Source organism: Scophthalmus maximus, chromosome 1 (assembly GCF_022379125.1).
Source record: "Scophthalmus maximus strain ysfricsl-2021 chromosome 1, ASM2237912v1, whole genome shotgun sequence".
Lineage (NCBI taxonomy): Eukaryota > Metazoa > Chordata > Actinopteri > Pleuronectiformes > Scophthalmidae > Scophthalmus > Scophthalmus maximus.
In genome coordinates, this window is record NC_061515.1 from 19616688 (window position 1) to 19638419 (window position 21732).

Sequence of the window (21732 nt, forward strand, 5' to 3'; positions counted from 1 at the left end):
ATCCGGCCTCACACGGGGCACCATTATGTTGTGCCTGGACATTGGTGAAAGTACCATTTGTTTAAGCAATATAATTGATCAGTTATGGCTACCAAAATAATAAAATATTAATATTAAAAAAGGTTAATATAAAATAATAACTTTAATTAATATAAAAGTTTATCAAGGCAACACCCTTCAAAGGAAGGGGAAATGATAGCCAACCAATTGATTCAGTCTCATTTACAATATGCCCACTATCAATTTGGAATTCTGATTAATAAATAAATAAATAAATACCACCAGATTCACCACCTTGGTAGTTAGCAGAGGTTGAAGGATTTGGAGTTCTACCGGTCAGAGGTTGTAAATGAGACTGAATCAACTGATCAATAACTTAATCAATTATATTGCTTAGACAAATGGTACTTTCACCAATGTCCAGGCACAACAGCAGAATTACCTGTTTGAGAAAGATTATTACTAATGCAAACATCATTACTGTTGCAGAAGGTTAAAACCACCTTTATTAAACCACCCCAGGGTTTAATAATCACTATAGATTTATTAATTAGATTGCAATGTAAAATACAATATTGTGTATTGCATAGCGAGTATAGGTACATTTAAATATTCCATTAATAGTACTTAAATAAATAATGTATATTCCACTGCTGCATAATTGTCATTACCAATTTATTACAGGCAACATCGCGGCCGCCCTCTCCTCCTACGGGGTCCTGAGTGTAAAACGCGGAAGTGACAGGCGGAAGCAGCCTCGACAGAAGCGGTCTGGTCTGTCAAGACAGGAAAAAAATCGCAGAATCTGACACAAAGCGTCTGATCCCAACACATAGCTCCATCCAATCTTTCCCCCTTCTCCTCGACACCGGTGGTCCGCGGCAATGATCCTGTTAGAAATCAATAACCGCATTATAGAGGAGACGCTGACGTTGAAGTTCGACGGCGCATCCAACGGGTGAGAAATCATTGTTACACCTGGCTAGCGCTGCTAGCGCCAAGCTAGCTTCCCCATTTAGCTTTTTCAAGTCAAGACGACGCCTACATTTTAAATGAAGCAGCCGTTAAAGGGTCGATGCTTTGCTCTATGTCCACTAGCTGGTCTTTTGCGTGTAAACGAAATGGGACAATACAGAGTGAATTGCCTCACTGGTCCTCCGCGGCTGGTTTGCCCGGAGCTGGGGTGTGTCTTGCACGGTCAGCGCTGTGCCAAAGAATGTCACCACAATTAATTTGATCTCGCCCCGGCGGAAGTAAAATGGCAACACATTTCAGCTCCAACAATGCCGATGACCTCACCAATATTAAACACGACGTTTAAACATGTTTTTACGAGTTTGCAGAACATAACAAGTTCCGTTATCCGAGCGCAGTGGCGCTAATGCGCGTTAGCTAGAGTATCAATTAAGGGAGGGACTGATGTAAAAACACAAACGATCTTTTCGATATGAAGACATTCCATTTGATAAAGGGATTAAAGTAGGATTCCCTCCCAGTGTGAAATGCATCTTCTAAGGAGCTTTAGACAAAACAAGATGACAGAACGTGCTCATGTCCGTCTTTAGCAGCGCTAGGCCTCTTCATTCCACATTGAACTCGGTGGTTCTCCTCAATAAAATTTGCTTTGCACAGAGGCAGGTCGGCGGCCCCATGTACAGTCAGCTAACTAACCATCGCCCCTGTGTCTCTGCAGCTTCCGCATTCCCGCAGTCAAGCCGAGTCAAGTCTGTGCACAGCGGAGCTGCCGCAGTAGACACACTGTTACTCTGCAGCATCAAGCTTCATGAAGTGTTAACACGCTGCTGTACTTCTGCTCGTTTACAATAAAAAGACCACATTATCGAGGTGATTCATTGAAAGTGATTCAATTGGACATTTAGAAATTATATCAACAACAACAGAGCGTGACATGAATCAGGTTTTCAACTTACTATGGCATCTGTTGAAGGATTATTAATGTGCAAATGATGTTATCGATCAAATATAAATGTTTCATCTCTATTGTGCGAGTGGTTCTGATATATTAACTGTATGAAAATAAATCTATATTAATTTAAATTGGTGGCCTTATCAAGTAATGACTTGAATATTTTCTGATTTTGTCTCCTCGCAGAACCAAACCAGAGGCCGTCGATGTGACGTTTGCAGGTGAGATTATGCGACATGTTATGTGACAGGGTGTTATTTACTCTCTGCAGCTTCTTTGGAAGTCTTTGATTTAGAAATGCCTTCTTAGTGCCATGATGAAGTCCAGCACCTTGTTAGTAATGTGCCCATTGTCGTTGAGATAGTTAGTTTACATATGTTTGACAGCTGAGATGAATAGTTCTGCATCAAGAAAACTAACATGCACCACAGTTGTCCTTTCTATCCCTGTATTTTTTACCTTGTCTTCTGCATGTTTCCTGTATTTTTTGTGTGGTAGCTTTTTGTATTTTGCATACCTTTTGTATTTTGAATGTTTATTTTTTCGCAGATACTGGGCTGTGATACAGATTTTTAGCTCTGCTTATTGTTGCCATCATTCGACCAGTTATCTTCCTATGATGCAATTTGCATGTTGCACATTTTCAGCCCTGCCAGTGATCACCGCTAAATGGCACAAAGTCTTCGTTCTCGCATGTGAAATTGACTGAAATAATCTTGTGTACCAGCATGAGTAAAGATACCATTATTGTAATGAATTGTTTCATCGTTAATTCGTGATGTTCTTCCAAACTACAGATTTCGATGGCGTCTTGTATCACATCTCCAACCCCAATGGGGACAAGACCAAAGTCATGGTCAGCATCTCCCTGAAGTTCTACAAGGAACTGCAGGAGCATGGAGCTGACGAAGTAACACACACACACACACACACACACACACACACACACACACACACACACACACACACACACGTAAAATGGAAGAGAATGAGGGAGGAACATAAACAAAGAGCCTGGAAAATGTTTATTTGTGCCTAGACAGAATTGGGGCCTCACCAGCTGTCAGTTCTTACACATCCTTTAGCAGGTGCACATACTTTAACTTCTCATCCAAAATAATTTAGCGTGTCTGCAAGTCCTAGAATACCCTTTTAATATCTGAAATTATGCCATCGTATTTGAAGAGCTGAGATGTTCTCTAGGTCTGTGCAAAAAAACCCACTGGTGATCTTCTGAGAGGTCAGCAGTTGCTTTTGATTGTATACTTTTGATTTTATCGACAATATTTCTTTCAACTGCAGGTGAGCTGTTTAAAACGGCAGCAAACATACACTGCCACAGCAGTTAGAATGTTGTCACTAATAAATCAAAGCAACCAATAAAAAAGAATCCCAAAGAAATGCAGGATGAGGCCATGATTAGTGTCTTCACACACACACACACACACACACTCACAACGCCTCTCTGCCGTAAGAGCTCTGCTGCCATGTAAGGAAGCAAGCAGCTGCAGCGGATTCTGGCAGAAACAGGAAGTGAGTTTGTGTGTCTCACCCCAGGCGAGGAAGTGCTGACTGCGGGCAGTGGCCACACTGTGTATGTATGTAGTTGGCTGCCGTCCAGCGTCTTCCCTCACTGTTCCCTCAAACTCAACAGCGGAGGGATGAGTGAGCGGTTCAGCCGTGTCACATTCAGTTACTCTGTCGGTGAAAAGTCTAGTTGGAAATCACTCGCAGGAGGGGTGGGGGGGCATGGTTTGTTTATTCTCACACATTCTTATCAGTTCTCAGTTAACGTACTTTGCAGAAATACTGCTCAGATTAAAATTTGGAAGAATGTCGACTGCCACACTTATTACCACTCCTGAGCTTGTTTTGCATATTCCTGTCCACGTCCCTTCATACCACAATGACAGGTATCCATTACAGTGGAGCTGCATGCTGTAAATCTAAACCCCTTCAATTAACTCCAGATGACTTATTATTCTCTGAGGATTCCCAGAGGCTATCTGACGTGCTTTTGAAATTCAAAAGATGTTTGGGATACTTTTTTATTTAATCGGGAAAGCATCAGGGCCTATTATAAAGTTGGTATTGTATAATATACATTATCTGTTTTTCATTTATTTCTTTTGTTGTTTTGTTTCAGTCTTTCTAAATATGCATTTAGAGAAGTGCGATACAAGTAAATCTTTTTTAATTTCAGCTACTCAAGAGGGTCTATGGGAATTTCCTGGTCTCAACAGAGTCTGGTAAGTTCTCAGAAAGTTACTGTTCTCCTTTTTAGAAAACGGTGACAGCCTTCTGAGCTATTTGACATCTAATGTCAGCAAAGTTCCACCAACAGGACACTGATACAGTATGGAAAGCTTTAGATACAAGTGTGTCTCTCTAGAACATTTATCCTGTCTGAATTAGTATGTCACATGTTCATTAAATGTAAAAGTGTAGACTGACTCAAATCTCCCTTCACCGTCCCCGCAGGCTACAACGTGTCCCTCCTCTACGACCTGGACGCGCTGCCAGCCAACAAAGACGAGGTCATCCACCAGGCGGGGATGCTCAAGAGGAACTGCTTCGCCTCTGTGTTTGAGAAGTACTTCAAGTTCCAGGAAGAGGGACGAGAGGGCGAGTCGAGGGCCGTGGTCCACTACAGAGACGACGAGTCCATGTATGTGTGGTCGGAGATGTGTGTTTCTAGTTTTGAGCTAGAGTGTCTCATGTAAAGGCCCAGAGAAACCTTTAAAAATGCAGAGAATTTTTAAACTGAGCCATGAGACAGTTTATGGTATCACAAAACATGTTCTAGGTTTTTCTAGCTTGGGAACTATTTTACAGAATTCTACTCTGAAAGTCAATGATAACATATGTTGGGTGTTGTGTTAATTTTTGTGGTAATCCTCATTGATGCGCCTTCTTAGGTACGTGGAGGCCAAGAAGGACCGAGTCACGGTTGTGTTCAGCACAGTGTTCAAAGACGATGACGATGTCATCATCGGCAAAGTCTTCATGCAGGTCTGTGAGGCCGCATGAAACTATTACACTGACCCCTGCTGAGAACAAAAATGGTGTATCCAATCATATTCTTTAGTGTTAAAGTGCCATGTAATATTGTTCAGACTTTAATAGATATTAGTAGTCATTTCTGACTACAATATTACAATATACCGTTTTGGTGCAAATAACAATACAACTAGTGTCAGCAAATGAATGCCAAAAAAAAGCTGCAAACACACCAACTGAGTCATATCTTAATAAAATCAAATGATCACAGATCAGACATAACTCACACTTTCTGCGTGAAGGAATTCAAAGAGGGTCGGCGAGCCAGCCACACAGCCCCCCAGGTGCTGTTCAGCCACCGGGAGCCGCCGTTGGAGCTGAAAGACACGGACGCCGCCGTCGGGGACAACATCGGATACATCACCTTCGGTGAGCAATCCACTCAGTTACAAACGCTTCCCGATCCATTGCAGCTGGTGCTGGTAAAAAGCAAAGTTCCCTTATTTTTATGTTGACATTTTTGCTTTGTCGTGACTTTTTCCCCCAGTCCTGTTCCCACGTCACACCAACACCAATGCCAGAGACAACACCATCAACCTCATCCACACCTTCAGGGACTACCTGCACTACCACATAAAGTGCTCCAAGGTCAGTTCAATGACATTCTAAATGTTCTCATGAGTCATTTTTGGAATATTTGTAGCTTCATTTATTGTTTGGACAGATACTGGCTTTAGCTTTTGCTAATCTCTGAGCTCTTGGATCTCATGAGGGTTTGGGCTTAGCTGAAATATTTTCCGCTATAACTAAGTAAATGTTCAGGAGGCTAAAAGCTGAAAGTCTCCATTAATTAGAGGGGACAGCAAGTCACATAATGTTCTCCCCTGAAATGGTACGTGCTGTTTCGTCTCCACAATAGTCCAGCCACAGGAAGGAAGGCCCCACTTGAAGAAGACTTGCTCTACCACCTTCAGTGGTCATTCAGGTTTTAGGGCAGCGCGTGTGTGTGTGCATGACAAAAATGAGTCACGATCCTCACAAGGACTCTTCTCAGCTGTAAACCCAAATCAAAGGCAGTTCTTGTTTTTGAGAGGCGTGTGTTTGTGTTGTGTCATAAGCATCTGGTGCTCAGACAGCAGCTAATGGTGCCGGATGCCTCTGCCTCAGACAAGAGGGAGTCGGCGTGGGTGTGTGGGTGTCACAGCGGACAGATTTATAGGCTGGGCGTGGGTGGTTTCACCTTGAGAACTTGTGGGAATACACACTGTCAAAATAAGTCGCCCCCCTGCATCACACCGTGTTTAACATCTGACAGTGTTGACACCAGAAACGGATAAAAGCCCGGCGTCTATTTTAAAAGGTCAATGCCGAGAGTCACCGTCAGTCATGTCCACGTCTCTTCCGCAGGCCTACATCCACACACGCATGAGGGCCAAGACGTCGGACTTCCTCAAGGTGCTGAACCGCGCTCGACCCGACGCCGAGAAGAAGGAGATGAAGACCATCTCGTAAGCAGCCTCTGCCCACCTGACACCCATCTTCTGTTTCCACACCATTTACTCACATTCACAGTCACTGTTTGAAGGATGCCATGAATCAGATGATAGTATTTAGATCCAGGTGCTTATTTAATCCCAATGTGTTAAGCCTCCTCTCTCGCCTGTTCCACTGTTCAGATCTTAAACGAAGACTTTAGCACTGCTGCAGGTCTTTTGTTTGAGACGCCTCATGAATGTTTTGGATTTGAAACATGACAGACTTAGTCCTGAGATACATTATCTCTGCGTTTTTAAGATGGAAGCATTTTCTCTGCTTTATGAGTTGACTGCAATCTGCAGCTCTGGGTCTTTGTGTGTTTTTGAGGTGTGTGTGTGTGTGTGTGTGTGTGTGTGTGTGTGTGTGTGTGTGTGTGTGTGTGTGTGTGTGTGTGTGTGTGTGTGTGTGTGTGTGTGTGTGTGTGTGTGTGTGTGTGTGTGTGTGTGTGTGTGTGTGTGTGTGTGTGTGTGTGTGTGTGTTTGTGTGTGTGGCAGCTTTCTTTTACAGTTCTACACTTGGCTAAAAACCTCCCAACAGCCACAAATACTCAAAACAATCAGAGATGTATATAGTCTGAGCACAGAGAGTCTTTGTTCTATGGTTAATGTGTCACTGGAATAAGCAGGGAGCCTCCGCAGTTTCTATCTTTGTGAGTTTTTCGAGTAATTGAAACATGTCACAAAAAAATCATAGGTTTGGCAACAAGGTACAAAACAAACTTGAACTACACATAATGTACAACCGAAATGGAAGTGTCATGTTTGACGAAGACATGAGACAGACGTCTCAAATTTGAATTGCCAAGTATGTTGACGGAGCTTTCAGTGCCCTTGGCAGCCAGACGAACAAACAGAAATCTGTTTCACAAAGATAGAAAAGTTGATGAGGACTGATACCAGTCTCCTGTCTGAATATGAAACTACAGCCAGCAGCTAATGGAACCAGCTTCTTTGACATGTCTTTCTTTGATTTTTTATGTATGTATTTTTTTCAGTGGAAAGACCTTCTCCCGCTGAGGCCGACCCCCCCATCAGAAAAATCCAAACCCCGGTGGACACACCCCAACGCGCCACACTGAGACTCAACGCCACAACGGACAGGACTCCAGGATGCCTCTAAATGTCCCTGCCCAGCCCCACCCTCCCCAAATGTGTCCGGTCTTCATTTTTATTTTAATGAATAATAATGTTGGCTCTACTTAGAGAAAGCCAAGGCTCAAGATAAATGGAAACACGGGCATTCCTTGCTATGCTTAGTTAAAGAGAATTATTAGTCCTATATAAATATATATATGAAAAGAGAAAAAAAAAGGACATTTTTGATACAATATCTTTTACTCCATTTGGTACTCTTGCTTGCCCCTTGACCCCCTCACCACAAGGATCTCAGTCCTCCCCTCCTCCCTCCCTGTGCTGTCATGTCGTCTGTACCATTGTCATTTGAAAAAAGTAAAATAAATCACTCTTACAAAAAAGTATCTCTCTAGTAAAATTATTATTGCGCGCATTAATCCGTTTTTACGTGGAAATGTGTAATGGCACAGATTCGACGAAAAAAAAAGAGGTTTGCATGAACTTTACATATTTACCTTTCTGTATTTGAAATCCTCACCTTAGAGGTGTGTCATCATTTTCTAATTTGTTTTTAAGGCTCTTAGAAAATATATTCTATTAATTTACTAACCTTCTAATTCACGTACATTGTTTTGATGATCTCTAAACTTTAGTTTGAGGTTTACGCGGTTCTGTATTGGTTGAGAAATTTCACAGTCTTTTTAAAGCAGTTAAAAAACACCTTGTTTCTGTATCACTCGTTCCACGTGTTTTATTTATTTCTAGTCAAATTTAGAATTTACACTTCACCATTGATTAACACAATGTGTATTTTGACTTCCACTTCCTCACTTACTGTGTAACTTTTCATGCACTCTTTGTTTCTCACAGGCTGGTGGACGGTGTGTCGTGTGTATGTGGCACCTGGTAACTCACAGTCAACAAATACCCTACACACCCTAGAGCTAAAACAAGTTATTGATTAACTGCATCGTCAATGTTTTTTGTTTTTGTTCTTCAAGCAAAAATTTCAAACATTTGATTTGATAATTTTCATTAACGTGAGCATTTTCCAAAAGTAAATAAAACTTTCGGGTCCTGAACAAGACATCATCACCTTGTGCTGTAGATATGATTGGAATCGTTAAGAAATTTCTTACATTTCATAAACCAAATATTAATTGAGCAAATAATTGTCACTATAATACAAATAATCATTCATTTGGAATGTGACTACTGTTCAGCCTCACAGCCTCTGTTGGAAATAAGCTATTTTTTTAAGTTTCTGTGCAAACCACAACAATGTTTGTTATTTTCCCAAAGTAGCTGTGGTACCTCAGAGTTTTAAGAAACACTGCTGGACAATTTACTTTTGAAGTCAAATGTATTTATTTTCTGACATCTGAGAGACATGCAGCTTAACGACATCACAGCATTTCAGGTTTGGCAGCATCAATAGGTCATAGTTTAATATGTCACTTGGCTGAGTGACAGAAAAGACCAGAGCAGATTTTAGATCAAGCTTTGGCGACTTCACCCTCACTCTTGGGCTTTTCATCTTCTTTCTCGGTCCTAGAGGAGGAAGAAGAAGATGATGATGAGGAGGAGGAAGATGAGCCCTCCTTAGATTTGCTCTTGCTTTTCTTCTTTTTGGTGGCGCCGTTTTTCCTCGGCCTTGATGGGGTTTCCTTCCTCCACTGCTTCAGCAGGGTCATCTTCAGGGGGGGTGGATTTGTTAGGGGGGCTGCTTTAGGTGAAAGGGATACATCTTCAACTTTTGCCACCATAGAACAGTCATAAAGATTTTTTGACCTTCCTCACCTTTCAGTGTCGGCGGTCATGCCGAGTATCAGCTGCTGGTAGTTGTTGATCTCGGACTCCAGCTTCATCTTGACACACAGCAGGTTCCTGTTGGTCTCCACCTTGTGCTCCACCTGTGACCTCACCTTCTCCAGCTCCGCTGCCCGGTCCATTATCGCCCCGTTGAGAGGCGACAGTCGTCGGCCGTACTCGGTCTGGGTGATCCTCAGGGATTCCTCGAGGTTTCGGACCTGGAGGGAAGAAATAAGTTGATTCTTGACTTCCTCCTTCGAAAACTCTTCATACTTTGATGATAAACCAAGGAGACATGAATCTTAGAAGAACGTAGAGATCACTGTGACCTTTCTCATCTTCATAGCTTGTTTTGTTACGCAAGCGCGGATCCAGGTGGTTTGTCAGACTTACAGTGAGACGGATTGAGAGTTTGTCTGGTTTAAAGTAGCAGGTTTACAGTGTAATGACAGGGGAATCAGGGATGCGTGTGAAATGGACAGGTAGTTCTTGCATTCCTGACATGATAAAGGAAAGATATTGGTAAACATTTTGTTCAAGGGATTTCAGAAATTGTGTTTGTGTTTGGTTACCGTGCTCTGCAAAGTCTGGATCCTAATTTCCAGAATCTGTTTCTGTTTGAGCTGCTCCTTGATCTCTGTCTTCACAGAATGCAAGACCTCAACGTTTTGGGACTCGACCACCTTGATGTTTTCAAACTGCAGAGGGAAAAAACAAGATGTACTTTGGAAAGGAGAGTGAAAGGGAAGGGGGAATAAAAAGATAATACAAAATGGGATATCCTGCAGTTATCGTACCTTGCTCTGGTACCACTCATCCGTCTCCTTCAGGTTCTTCTGGGCTACTTTATCATACTGGCCACGGATCCTGTTGAGTATCTGGCCCAGGTTGGAATTCTGGGAATCAACCTCCACCGTCACCTGGGACTCCCTGATCTTATCACGCAGGGCGTCCACATCCTACAAAGGGCCAAAAGTGCAACTTTGCCTTACCTCATACAGAGAATTTTGTTAATTTTAAAAGTGTGTGTTCCTGTGATTCGTGTGTCGGTGTTCCAGCCTCACATCCTTGTGTTCCCGTTTGATGCGAGCAAGCTCTTCCTTCACCAAGTCCATCTCCTTCTTTGTCTGCTCACAGTTACGCTTGGATTCCTCAGCGGCCTTCTTCAGAACCTCCAGGTCATTTTCCAATTCCTTCCGGGCCTTTTTCTCATCGTCCTCCCTGAAGGAGTGATCTGAATTATTCTGCAGACCATGAAGTTTAGACTACGTAAGGCAGACTCCCATTATTATTATTTCTTTTTTCCGTCTGGTCTCTCATGAAATTTACTTGTTTTTGAAGTCATCATTGGCCAGTTTGGTGTTGTCAATCTGAAGGAGCAGCTTGGCATTGTCCAGGGCGATGTCTTTTATCTGAGGAGGAAAAATGCATGATGTATATTGCCAGGAATCTCTTAAAATCATCATCATTTGGATCAAAGCCCCAATGTTTTTTATTTTATTTTCAAGAAATACACCAGACCTTGTTCTTGAGCTCATCCAGGGGTTTCTCCGTCTCATCCCAGTCGCGGCCCTCGGTTGTCCTCTTTTTGGCCAAAATCTCATCGATCTGTTTCTCCAGGTTGTCGTTCTCCTCCTTCAGCTGCTTCACCCGGTCCAGGTAGCCGGACAGTCGATCGTTCAGACCCCGCAGGGTCTGCTTGTCGTCCGCGGGGGCGGCGGGAGCAGCGGCGGGGGACGCGGGAGCTGGGGGAGCTGCAGATGTCGCCGGAGCGGCGTCTCCGTCCGGCTCGTTGCGCAGGACGTTGCGCAGCCCCTGCAGGCTCGCCACGGACGCCCTGGAGCCCCTTCCCCCGGCCCCACCGAACATGCTGGCGGCGGTGTTTGAAGGCATGACGGCAGCTGGATGAGAGAGAGCTGACAGTGGAGACAGAGTCACCTGATGGATGCTGCCATGGATACAGGTCGGTTTTATACCTCCCTTTTTACGCACGCGTCCGCCCCCGTGGATACCATTGGCTCCCGGTGCCCAGCACCACACCTGGACAAACTGTCTCAGAGTCGAAATTCGAGTTTTTCATGTCGACTTTTTTTTCCTTCATTTTTCTCTGCAACATTGCACTTGTCCTCTCTCGATTGGACACGCGCAGGGCGGTGGGGATGTGACGGGTGGTCCTCGTCCGCCTTAAAAGTGGCCGATCCGGGGAGTTGCCGGTGCTTTCGTCGCTCACCTGCAGCGAACATCGACACTTCTTCTCGTCGCCGTCACGAGCCTCAGCATGTCTCAACAGAGAGATTACAGCAGCCAGTCGTACTCCCCCGGCGGCGCGGGACCGGCCCGCTGCCAACCCACCCACCACCGGATCAACCCGGCGGGCAAATCCAGGGAGAAGGACGACATGGTGGGACTCAATGACAAGTTCGTCCAACTGATTGACAAGGTTTGTAAATTACTTTATTTGTGTCCTGCAAATGTTAAATCGTAAATGTTAAATCGTAAATATTATTATTAATATCGTTTTATTAACTGTTACTATAACTTTAACTTGTTCAGATTTAAACTCTTTGAACACTTCTCTAAAACTTTTTTCCAAATTGTAGTTTGACTCGATTGCTTATTCAGTTATTTTATCACTCTCTCATTTATCTGTGCAAGATTTCAAAGCAAATATTTTTTCTTAAGTTCAAAGTGAGTAACACCTGTTACTGTGTTACTGTGTGCTGTAACTCATTCTGTGACCTGAAGCCATGAAATGTGTCTCCTCAGTCGCCTCTGTGACATAAATATCTAAGGGTTTAAGGGACATTGTTGCTTTTTGAGTACAACAAAAACATCTTTATTCAGGACATCTATAGTTTGAACCCTCATTTGTATTTTCTTTATTGCAAATATTGCATTTTGTTGCTGCGGTTCATCCTCCTTCGTGTCTCCTTTTACGTCTTTTCCCTTTCGCCTCTCTCTAACTCTGCCTCAGGTGAAGAACCTGGAGGACGAGAACAAAAAGCTTGACACCAAGCTGGGGATCCTCAAGGAGCAGGAGGAGTACGAGGGGAAGGTGGACGACATTGTCAAGCAGCTGGAGAACGAGCTGGAGCAGCAGATCGAGAGCCTGCTGCGCGACCAAGAGAATCTGCAGGACGAGCTGCTCAAGAAGCACGAGGAGGTGGAGAACACCAAGCAGAGGTCAGCCGGTCACACGCAGCAAGTTCTGATTCTGGCTGAGAAATGTGATGCATGAAGGAAAGTGTTTTCCACAGAAGACTCGAAACAATGTTTTAGCTAACCCTAACCCTAACCCCCCCCTTTATTTTCAAATTGGTCTCAGGTATAAGGACGAGCTGCAAAAGAAAGCTGATGTGGAGAATGATTTCATCGTCACCAAAAAGGTACTGTGAGCTACGTATTCTGCTCATTTAGAAACAACAATAAAAACTGGCTGTTATGCAGTATTGCATTGAGTTTAAAGACCCACTGGCAATATTACATTTCGCAATATGATATTTTGGAAGCAATATCTTCACTTTGCCACGTGGGCACCAATGTGTGTGTGTGTGTGTGTAACAGGATGTAGATGATGGTCACTTGGAGCAAGTCAATCTGGCTCTGGAGCTGGAGGACCTGATGGGAAAACTGGACTTCCTCCGGGTCGGCTACGATGAGGTAATGATGGAGTTTATTCTAGTTTCATTATTCTCATTCCCTCCTTGGGTCAGGTTCCTTGTGTTCCTTGTGTGAAATATTTCAATAATAGATTCATTCACATTTAACACCAAAGAAGTAGATGAAAGTAAAGAAATAAACTAACTGTAGTGCTGGTGTCTGCAACCTGCAGGAGATCAAGGAGCTGGAGTCGCTCGTCCAGAACAAGACGGTGATCCTGGCCGACAACAGCAAGCGGTTTCTGGACATGGACGAGATCGTCGAGAGTGTCAAGAATCAGTATGCCAAGGTGGCCACCCGCACCAGGGAGGAGGCTGAGCAGTGGAACCAGAGAAAGGTGAGGAGGACGAAATGAAACGTGTCAAGAGTGTAAAACTCTTATACATACAAACATGCATAATGGTAACAATATTAATTTCTACTGTTTTCAACATTGTTCACGTTTCCCCTCACTTAGATGGACGCCATGGTCCTAACTGCAGGACAACGTGAGCAGGAAGTGCGCGATGTGAAGAGGGAGATCTCAGACATGCTGCGCCTCATCCAGAGACTCAATGGGGACCTGGACGCTCTCATCAGGAAGGTTGGGAATCGCATAGCTACAAACTTTCAAGATCTCCGCCCCTTCGCTATCCAACCAGCCTATGATCTTCTCCTCCTCCTCCTCTCTTCCCTGTAGGAAGTAGCTCTGAGGAAGGACATCGGCGTCCTCAGCGCCAAGGGCGACAGCAACCTGGAGAAGGCCGGGGAGGACATTGCCCAGCTGGAGGAGGCTTTGAGGCGGGCCAAGCAGGACCTGGCCGGACAGATCCGTGAACACCAGGAGCTGATGAACCTGAAGCTGGCCCTGGACATTGAGATCGCCACCTACCGCAAGCTGCTGGAGGGCGAGGAAGAGAGGTATAGGAGCACCACAGTAAGATATACATCAGCTTCTAATTTGGTGAAACCACTCATGTTGCTGTTTGCCGAAATGCATCACAATTCAATAATGCTTTCGCTAACATCCTTTTTTCTGCTCCATCTATGTGAAGAATGCTTGACCTCATGCGCCACACAGGTGAAAACAGATTTTTTTTAGAGCTTTAATAAACCCATACTTCCTGATTAAAAGGTAAAATTAAGAGAAAGTTTGAAAAAAATAAAAATAATCGGAAAGTAGGAAAAGCTAAAATTATATAAAATCTGAATAAAAAAGACACAATACCTGCACCCATTTCATACATCAAATAATTCTCATGATTGATTCATGTTACGTGTCACTCTATAATCAAACCTCTCTTTTCACTCAGATATCTAAAAACAAATCAACCAATCCACGTCCTTACTTGCACGCAGACACTTACCCGCCCGAGAAGTCCCGAGCCCCAGAACTCGCCGTAACCCCGCCACTGCAGCGCGCCGCCTCCAATAAACGTGTCCTGATCCGGGTGGAGGTTGAGTTGGGCAGAGTCGTGTCCGAAAGCTCCTGTTACGCTGAAGATTGACCGGGACTGTCCCTCACGGCTCAGTCCGCAGCATTACAGCATATCCACAAAATGTGAATTCAAGAACGTCAAATTAAGTTAAACATATAGTTGAATAAATTATACTCATAGAGTATCCTCATGAAACTTTTAATGCAATAATTAATCTCTTTTTTGACAACTGCTTCTCGAGAGGTTGAACATTTTCCCTAGAATTACTGCGTGAAGTTGGAGACATTTGGTTTACTGTATGTCAAGCGGTGTTTTTTCAGATTTTCTTATCTTGTGTTCTCATTCAGCATCAGTGTATTCATCTGTCATACCTTTGTGAGCGAAATTGGAATAAGAATTTGTCTTTGTGAACAATAAAAAAAAAAGGAACTTGTGGGATCCAGCCCAGTTTTTTAAAGGAGTGCAACTGTTATGTCCGTCCACATCTTGTTAATGTTAAGGGAAATACACAGAGATAATGTTTCCTAGAATCCAAGAAGAAGGTCACATCGAGGGGAAGCAAGCATAGATCTGGGGTAGTAACTACATTGCTTGAAATGGCTTTTTCATATTTTTCAATACATATGAATATAATTTTTGTCTGTGCTCCTGATGTCCTGTATGTTTACAAGCTTCCCTGTCTTCTCTTACATGTATCTGCACCTAGTAATCATGTAGAAATCAGAAGACATTACAAAGTTCACTGACAAGGTAACGAGGCAATGGAATGAACACATAAATAGTTATAAATTCATTATTTCTTCTGCTCTATCTTCCGAACAACAGATACACAGGGTATGATAACAGTTTTTAAAGCATTTTGGGAAATGTGTGTTTATTTGTTTTCTTGCAGAGAAATAATCTTTCTATATATCTCAGCATAAAGCCTGGAAGGGGGGGCGTTAATATTAGCCTGATTTGATCCAAAAGCTTTGTTTGATAAGTGTATTTCCCGAAATGTCGAATTATTACGTGGGTTAAATCCAGACACGATTTGGCAAGGTGTTTTGGCTCAGAGGTTTGCTTTGATACAGAGAGCAGAACAGGAGATGGAGCCCGACAGTCTTGTCCTGTCTTCTTCCTCCTCATCCTCCTCCTCTTTTCCCGGTTCCTCTCTGTCTTCCTGACATCTACGCAATATACTGATGTGGAAACCACACTGGAACATGGCTTCTCACAGGCAACACAAACATAAATAGCCACGCAGACAGTGCGTACCCTGACCTCGTGATGATTTCCTTTATGTCCTCATGTCCCACAACAGGTCAGACCTCGTTTGCAATTTAACTTGATTAAAGTTTGCTTTTTCCTCCGCAACTCGATCGGCGTCTGTCCCTTTCCCACCGACATACGCTGTTAAAATAACATTTTGCCTGTAGGAACAAATGCATGACATATTCTGTTTTTTAATGAAGTTACAAATAAAAAATCTAATTCCACTCAAGCAAATAAAGTGACTTTGACAGATGGAGCCCGGAGGACACAAGCCGGCTTTTTAAAACCTTTTTGAGAAACTGTGGCTGAAACTGGAAAATCTCTGTGAATTTTTATTTTTTATTTTTCAGCTTTCAGATGGAGGCATGGTTTTCACTTCATGTCTCTGTTTCCGGTGCTCTTGCTGAGGCCTTAATCTCCTCATCGTCTTGTGGATGTATTACGCAGTGCGGACGCATCCATCTCCCCTCTCCAGCTTGCATACCAGTATTCAGATAAACACTGGTGGGGGAGGTGGGAGTAAACATTGCATGCAGGGGGGGGTGACAGATGGAGAAGATTTACGAGTGGTTACACTGATGTGCAGAGCAGGCAGCACAAAGAGAAATGGAGCTTAATAGGATTGTTTTTTCGTTTAACTTCCTTCATGATGTTATAGTGAGAATTTTCAGCATTTATAGCTTCATTGTTGTTCAACCTTTTAAAATGAGCTAGGTGGAACTTTTGTGAAACAATGGAGGACGCGATTGAAAATTAAAGTGTGACTTGAACTAGTTGAGGAGGAAGATCTTTGGTCAGGGGCAGCCCTCATATCAATTGTTAAAGATCAAAGAAAATATGTTTTCTGTTGAAAAAGAAAAATCTCCTTCTGTTGGCCTCGATTTGAAACCCCAGCAAGATAATCTATCCTCATAAATATTCTATTATTAATCATTCTTTTCTCAGACTGCCACTTCCTCTGACCCCCGCGTCCTTCTCCATCTGTCTCGGAGTTTCTGGAGAAGTTTGTACGCCGGCTCCGTGTACTGCTTGTTGGCCAGGCCGAGCACCAGTGGCACCACGGCCATGCTGCCGATGCCGGTGCACGACAGCACAATGTGAGTGGTGGAGCTCCACTTGGTGTCGCTGATCAGGAACGCGATGCAGACGTGCATGTAGATGAGATAGGGGACCCAGCACGCCAGAAAAGTCAGCGACACGGCCACCACACAACGAGTGTAGCGCAGGTTCAGCCTCTGCTCCCGGTCGGAGGCCTGACTCCCCCGATCCACCGAACGATGGAGACGACAAATGTCCTTCAGCTGACCTCGAGTGATCCACAGAACTCGGCCGGTCATGCCAGCGATTGTAAGAATAGCAGGCAGGACAAGTCCATACACCTCCAAGTATATAAAAGCGTTGGGGAACACTCGCCGATAGGAGCAGCAGGTGGTTCCATTGGTTGAACAGTTTGAAAGTGAAGTGAAATTTTGGCTACTTGCACAACAACAGTCGTCCCAATCCGGTCCTGTCCAGTTGGTCCAGCCGAAAGCAGGTAGACAAGCGTACAGAAGCGGGGGCACCCACACCAAAAGCAGTGCCAGAGGAAAGCTGCGGTGCATCCACAAGTTATTGTAATGCAGGGGGTCGACGATGCAAATGTAGCGCTCATAATGCACCATGACCAGGTTGAACAGGAATGCCAAGAAGAGGAAGTTCGGGAAGATGTGGGCCAGAAAGCACGAGCTGAGACTCAACTCCCGGTTCAGGCCCATTAATGGTATGAAAGGCAGCGCCACGCCCGTGCACAGGTCAGCCACCAACAGGCTGAGGAAGAGGTAGTTGGGCGTGTTGTGGAGCTGGCGGTTGCAGGCGATGCCCAGGATGATGACAAGGTTGGCCAGGATGATGGAGGTCGACAGGGGGACGGTGATGGCGTAGATGAGCCGCTCCCCGGAGAGAACAGCAGAGGAGTCCTTGTCATCCATTGCAGGTGAAATCTGGAAAGCCCGGCCCCACTCCCATCAAGGTACAGCTACCCTGTGGAGGGGGTGAAACACGTGTTTGTATACTTCAGGGACAAAGTTTCTCAAACACGTCTGGTTCCTCTCATCATCTGTTTGACTCATAATATGAATAATTTCCCTACTTTTCTCTGTAAAACCTTCCAAGACAAACGATACGGAGTTGCACATATTTGCTGTCTCTTCGTATGATAAGAGACACTTGACGGAGGCAGCCTATTAAAACAACAGCGATGTTCCTCTCCTCTTGACCACTGAAACAAATTGAACCCATTGGTTAGCTAACAGAGCACATGTTAATGGACGTTTGGCCGCTGTCAATCAATAATTCATCGCCTGGGACTCTGGAATTACACCGCCCCTTGTATCTATTATACTGTATAAAGCGAAATCCCAAGGATAATTTAACACGTTTGCAGTATACAGGAAAATGGTCACAGGTTCTCACAGTAAACCACACCTATGTGTTACACATAGCTTTATGTCTATGGGCTTTATGATTCATCTTTATTATGTCTCGCTTTCTAGGTCAGCGTATGTTCTGTTTTTACCGTGATGACGCTTCAAGGCAGGAGAACTATCAGCAACAGAGCAACAATCATTTTTACATGAACATTATATATGACAATAACCAAATAAAATGTTGCCACGTGTGAGAATTTCCAGTATGCATACTGCACACAATCCGATTTACAAGCCAACAAACTCAATGATGGGACATTTTATGGTATCAATGTCCTGTTACAGTTTCAGCAAGTACTCTCCTTAAAAGGTGTTTACACAGAATGAAATTGTTATTATTGCTCATATGCAGTATTGGCCATTTTCACCACTTTCTGTGACTCTCTTTCATGAAAAAATTGTTGTAACATATATGTAACATATAATCCAGCACACTGATGACTATCTACTGTATGATTGTTGAAAAGAATATCACCAACAAATACCTACAAATAACCTTTTGCTTATTGTGAGCTTTTTGGAATCAAAAGCAAAAAAACTAGAAAGACTCTTACCTTTTGGGGATGTACAGTCCAGACAGTCCGTACGTTAATTCTAATGAAATATAGATTCTTATCACTCTCCTGATAACTTCAAGCATGTTTCCCTTGCACGTCATATCCACAGCCAGTGCAGCCTCCACCGAAAAACAACAGGAGCTTCTTTTATCGTTTGACATCCTCTCAGTCCATTCAACAGCTGCAGCCTTTTCACCACCACAAACTACGAAAGAGACGGAGAGAGAAGTCAAGTGTACTGCTGTTCCTCTGATACTTTGAGGGGAAGTGCATAATGGAGGAGGAGGAAGAGGAGGAGGAGGGAGGAGGAGGCAACAGTCACACGATATGTCTGTCTTTTCCTAAAGGAGGTCACTGGTCATGCAGAGGATGAATGAGACCACTGACCCTTGAACTACTAACTACCACTACTTCTCCTTTTCGCTCTCTTACTGTACATCCATTGGTCATCACCATCCAGGCCTCGAGTGCACCTCCATGAATGGAAGAAGATGGGAGGCTGTTATCACTGCAGCCTGAAAAATGATAAAAACATTCCAGGTTAACATCAGCAGACATGGCATGCGGTTTGTTTTCACACCCTCCATCATGGCCCCCCGGCCACTTCAAGAAAGCTCCTACTGCACGTGTCATTGATATTTATGATCCTCGACTAAAAACTCACTTAGATAAATACGGCATGACCAAAAAAGAGGATTATTTCAAACGTTCAACGTTTTATATTTTCTCCTTTGATGCACATTTACAAGACACAGGAGGGTGTCTCAATGTAAACAAAAGCACAGGAATAAAATATGATTTCACAATGACAATGAAAGCCAATGGATTTTATATTTTAAATAAACACCTTTCTTACATTGATTTTTATCATTCAGGTGTTAAAAATCATTTTAGTAATTCATCTGATGCCGTCAGTGTGCCTGACACTTCCATTCCATACGCTAAGTAGGTTAAAACAAATGCTAAGATGTATTTGTTCCTTTTATTTGGCCCTGTACTGCACTAAACATACACTTCCAATGTGTAAGTATACATAACACGTCACAGATGTCTCATGTTTAAACACAGCGTTGGATGGAAGGCCGGCGGTGAACTGCTCTGTTCGCCAAACAGGGACGACTCCTTCACTGATAGTTTGGAGCAGAGATGGACGAGCCTCAGTCAGATAATGGCTTTAAACAGAAACGTTCCTGGGAAGACACTGCACAGGGAGGACATGCTGGACACGAAACCACAACATCCTCCCACTACAAAGGAGCAGATGGAGGAGCGTCATGGGCTTTTCCTGGAACAGTGGGTCCCATATTACAGTAAACAAATGATTTAATCTGTATTATTTGTACATAGCAGAAACATTGAATGTGATATGATTAATTGGACAACCTGTTAGCTTCATTAACTAGGTAAGCTAACATTATCCAGTATTGTCTAGTCAAGCTAACATCTTGTGGTCAAGCTAATGTGATCGAGCATTGGGCCTAACTAGTCAAGCCAATATTATCCAGTAATATCTAATCAAGCTTAATAAGCTTGATTATAACATTAAAGCTGCGAGCAGCGATGATCGGGCCCGAGCACTCTCGCCGTCGAGGACGCGTGGTTCGCCGCTCTCGACGCGTCTGCTGAGTTTCGCGACGGCCGGTCGGGTCGCGCAGATTTCTATTCCCTGTGTCCTCACTTTGAAAATGGCGTCTTCCTGGTGGGTTCAGTTCGTGGTACCAACAGACTTCAGGCTGAAAAATGAAAATGGTAGACTTCCGGTTGGGCTGAGCTAATGTCTCCAAAAGGCTTTTTTGTAGGTCACCGGGAGATACACTTTCACAGTACAATATCAGCCACGTCTCACAACTAAGCTGACCAAATTTGAGGTTGCTCCAGTGAACCTGCAGGGCACAGGACATAAAAGTAAAAAATTTTAACTTCCTCTTGCCATTAGGTGGCACTATGACGTATATCCAATATAGACATGTAGATGTGTTTAGGGCGGGACTGTTATCATGCCTGAGAAGTTTGGGTCCGATAAGACCATGTACCTTTGATTTGGAGCAACTTCCTGTTCATGGCGAATCACGCTTCACCACGGCCACGCCTTTCGATGTAGACTAAATCTTTTGATTTTGTTTGATCAGAAAGGCCTCCTCTACGCGCTACCCAAGTTTGAGGCGGATCCAATTAACCACCTAGGAGGAGTTCGTCAAAGTACGACAGCTTCCATTCGCCATCACCGCCAAGGTAAAATCCAAAATGGCTGACTTCCGGTTGGGCGGAGCTAATTGCTCCAAGAGGCTTATTTGTAGGTCGTTGAGAAATACATGAGCCGACTGAATTTCGTTCATCTGCGTCAAATTTAAAGGGGGGGGAATTGACCTTGAAATGTTGTAGGGGGCGCTATGGAGCCATTTTGACACAATGGGAAAAAAGAGACATATCGAACATATCGACGTCCTACACTAAACGTGTCTGCCAAGTTTCGTGAGACACAACGCATCCCAAGTGCCTCAAATATGTAACGGATTTTATGGCGAACAATGCGTCACCATGGCAACAGTGTTTGACACATTTCAAAAATGTTCACAGTATAACATCAGCCATGTGTCACAACTAAGCTGACCAAATATGAAGTGGATCCAATGATCCTGCAAGGCACAGGATGTAAAAGTACAACTTCAAACGTCCTGTTGCCAGTAGGTGGCGCTATGACTTATGTCCAATATTGACATGGGAATCTGTTCAGGGCGGGACAGTTATCATTCCTGAGGAATCTGGTAAAGATATGTCCAAATATGGTTGAGTTATGATGTTCACAATTTTGTTAGCCGATAGCTTGTGATCTACGAATAGCCACGCAGACGGCGTAAATATGACATCATCCAATTGGTATACTGAGTCTACTGAGCAAATTTGAGGTTGATCAGGTGAATCTGCGAGGCAGGGGAAATAAAAGTAGGATTTGTCACGTTAATTTGCCAGTAGGTGGCACTATGACTTATGGTCAATATTAACATGGAGATGTGTTGAGGGCGGTCATCT

The 21732-nt window shown here is 43.7% G+C and overlaps 4 protein-coding genes across 14 annotated transcripts; 2 read left to right on the top strand and 2 right to left on the bottom strand.

Annotated features, from left to right (window-relative positions):
- The first annotated feature begins 727 nt into the window (after nucleotides 1–727).
- On the top strand, nucleotides 728–7940 carry arpc2 (actin related protein 2/3 complex, subunit 2). Its single transcript, XM_035629638.2, has 10 exons — nucleotides 728–958; nucleotides 2114–2148; nucleotides 2725–2837; nucleotides 4131–4176; nucleotides 4409–4595; nucleotides 4846–4939; nucleotides 5230–5356; nucleotides 5475–5575; nucleotides 6335–6435; nucleotides 7458–7940. Exons 1-10 carry the CDS (start codon nucleotides 885–887, stop codon nucleotides 7477–7479), a joined length of 900 nt encoding a protein of 299 aa, XP_035485531.1. The 5' UTR covers nucleotides 728–884; the 3' UTR covers nucleotides 7480–7940.
- Nucleotides 7941–8885: 945 nt separating this feature from the next.
- LOC118305315 (keratin, type I cytoskeletal 18) lies at nucleotides 8886–11250 on the bottom strand. Of its 4 annotated transcripts, none has more exons than XM_035629728.2 (7): nucleotides 10870–11250; nucleotides 10678–10760; nucleotides 10413–10569; nucleotides 10146–10307; nucleotides 9921–10046; nucleotides 9337–9566; nucleotides 8886–9087 (listed from the first exon to the last, which is right to left on the bottom strand). In XM_035629728.2, exons 1-7 carry the CDS (start codon nucleotides 11239–11241, stop codon nucleotides 9033–9035), a joined length of 1185 nt encoding a protein of 394 aa, XP_035485621.2. In that variant the 5' UTR covers nucleotides 11242–11250; the 3' UTR covers nucleotides 8886–9032. The 4 variants fall into 4 exon arrangements, with proteins under 4 accessions (XP_035485621.2, XP_035485622.1, XP_035485620.1 ...); XM_035629729.2 differs by having other exon boundaries at nucleotides 8886–9230; XM_035629727.2 differs by having other exon boundaries at nucleotides 8886–9259.
- A 376-nt stretch (nucleotides 11251–11626) lies between these two features.
- On the top strand, nucleotides 11627–14859 carry LOC118305398 (intermediate filament protein ON3). 6 transcript variants are annotated; one of them, XM_035629734.2, is made up of 9 exons: nucleotides 11627–11788; nucleotides 12323–12531; nucleotides 12674–12734; nucleotides 12913–13008; nucleotides 13181–13345; nucleotides 13466–13591; nucleotides 13688–13908; nucleotides 14043–14068; nucleotides 14347–14859. In XM_035629734.2, exons 1-9 carry the CDS (start codon nucleotides 11627–11629, stop codon nucleotides 14493–14495), a joined length of 1215 nt encoding a protein of 404 aa, XP_035485627.2. In that variant the 3' UTR covers nucleotides 14496–14859. The 6 variants fall into 6 exon arrangements, with proteins under 6 accessions (XP_035485627.2, XP_035485630.2, XP_035485631.2 ...); XM_035629737.2 differs by having other exon boundaries at nucleotides 14301–14443; XM_035629738.2 differs by having other exon boundaries at nucleotides 13688–13924; nucleotides 14301–14424.
- A 1140-nt stretch (nucleotides 14860–15999) lies between these two features.
- Nucleotides 16000–19272, bottom strand: gpbar1 (G protein-coupled bile acid receptor 1). Of its 3 annotated transcripts, none has more exons than XM_035629740.2 (3): nucleotides 19135–19272; nucleotides 18700–18907; nucleotides 16000–17699 (listed from the first exon to the last, which is right to left on the bottom strand). In XM_035629740.2, exon 3 carries the CDS (start codon nucleotides 17645–17647, stop codon nucleotides 16622–16624), a length of 1026 nt encoding a protein of 341 aa, XP_035485633.1. In that variant the 5' UTR covers nucleotides 17648–17699; nucleotides 18700–18907; nucleotides 19135–19272; the 3' UTR covers nucleotides 16000–16621. The 3 variants fall into 3 exon arrangements, with proteins under 3 accessions (XP_035485633.1, XP_035485635.1, XP_047190854.1); XM_035629742.2 differs by lacking the exon at nucleotides 19135–19272 and adding an exon at nucleotides 17809–17937 and having other exon boundaries at nucleotides 18700–18959; XM_047334898.1 differs by lacking the exon at nucleotides 19135–19272 and having other exon boundaries at nucleotides 18700–18959.
- Between the last annotated feature and the right edge of the window lie 2460 nt (nucleotides 19273–21732).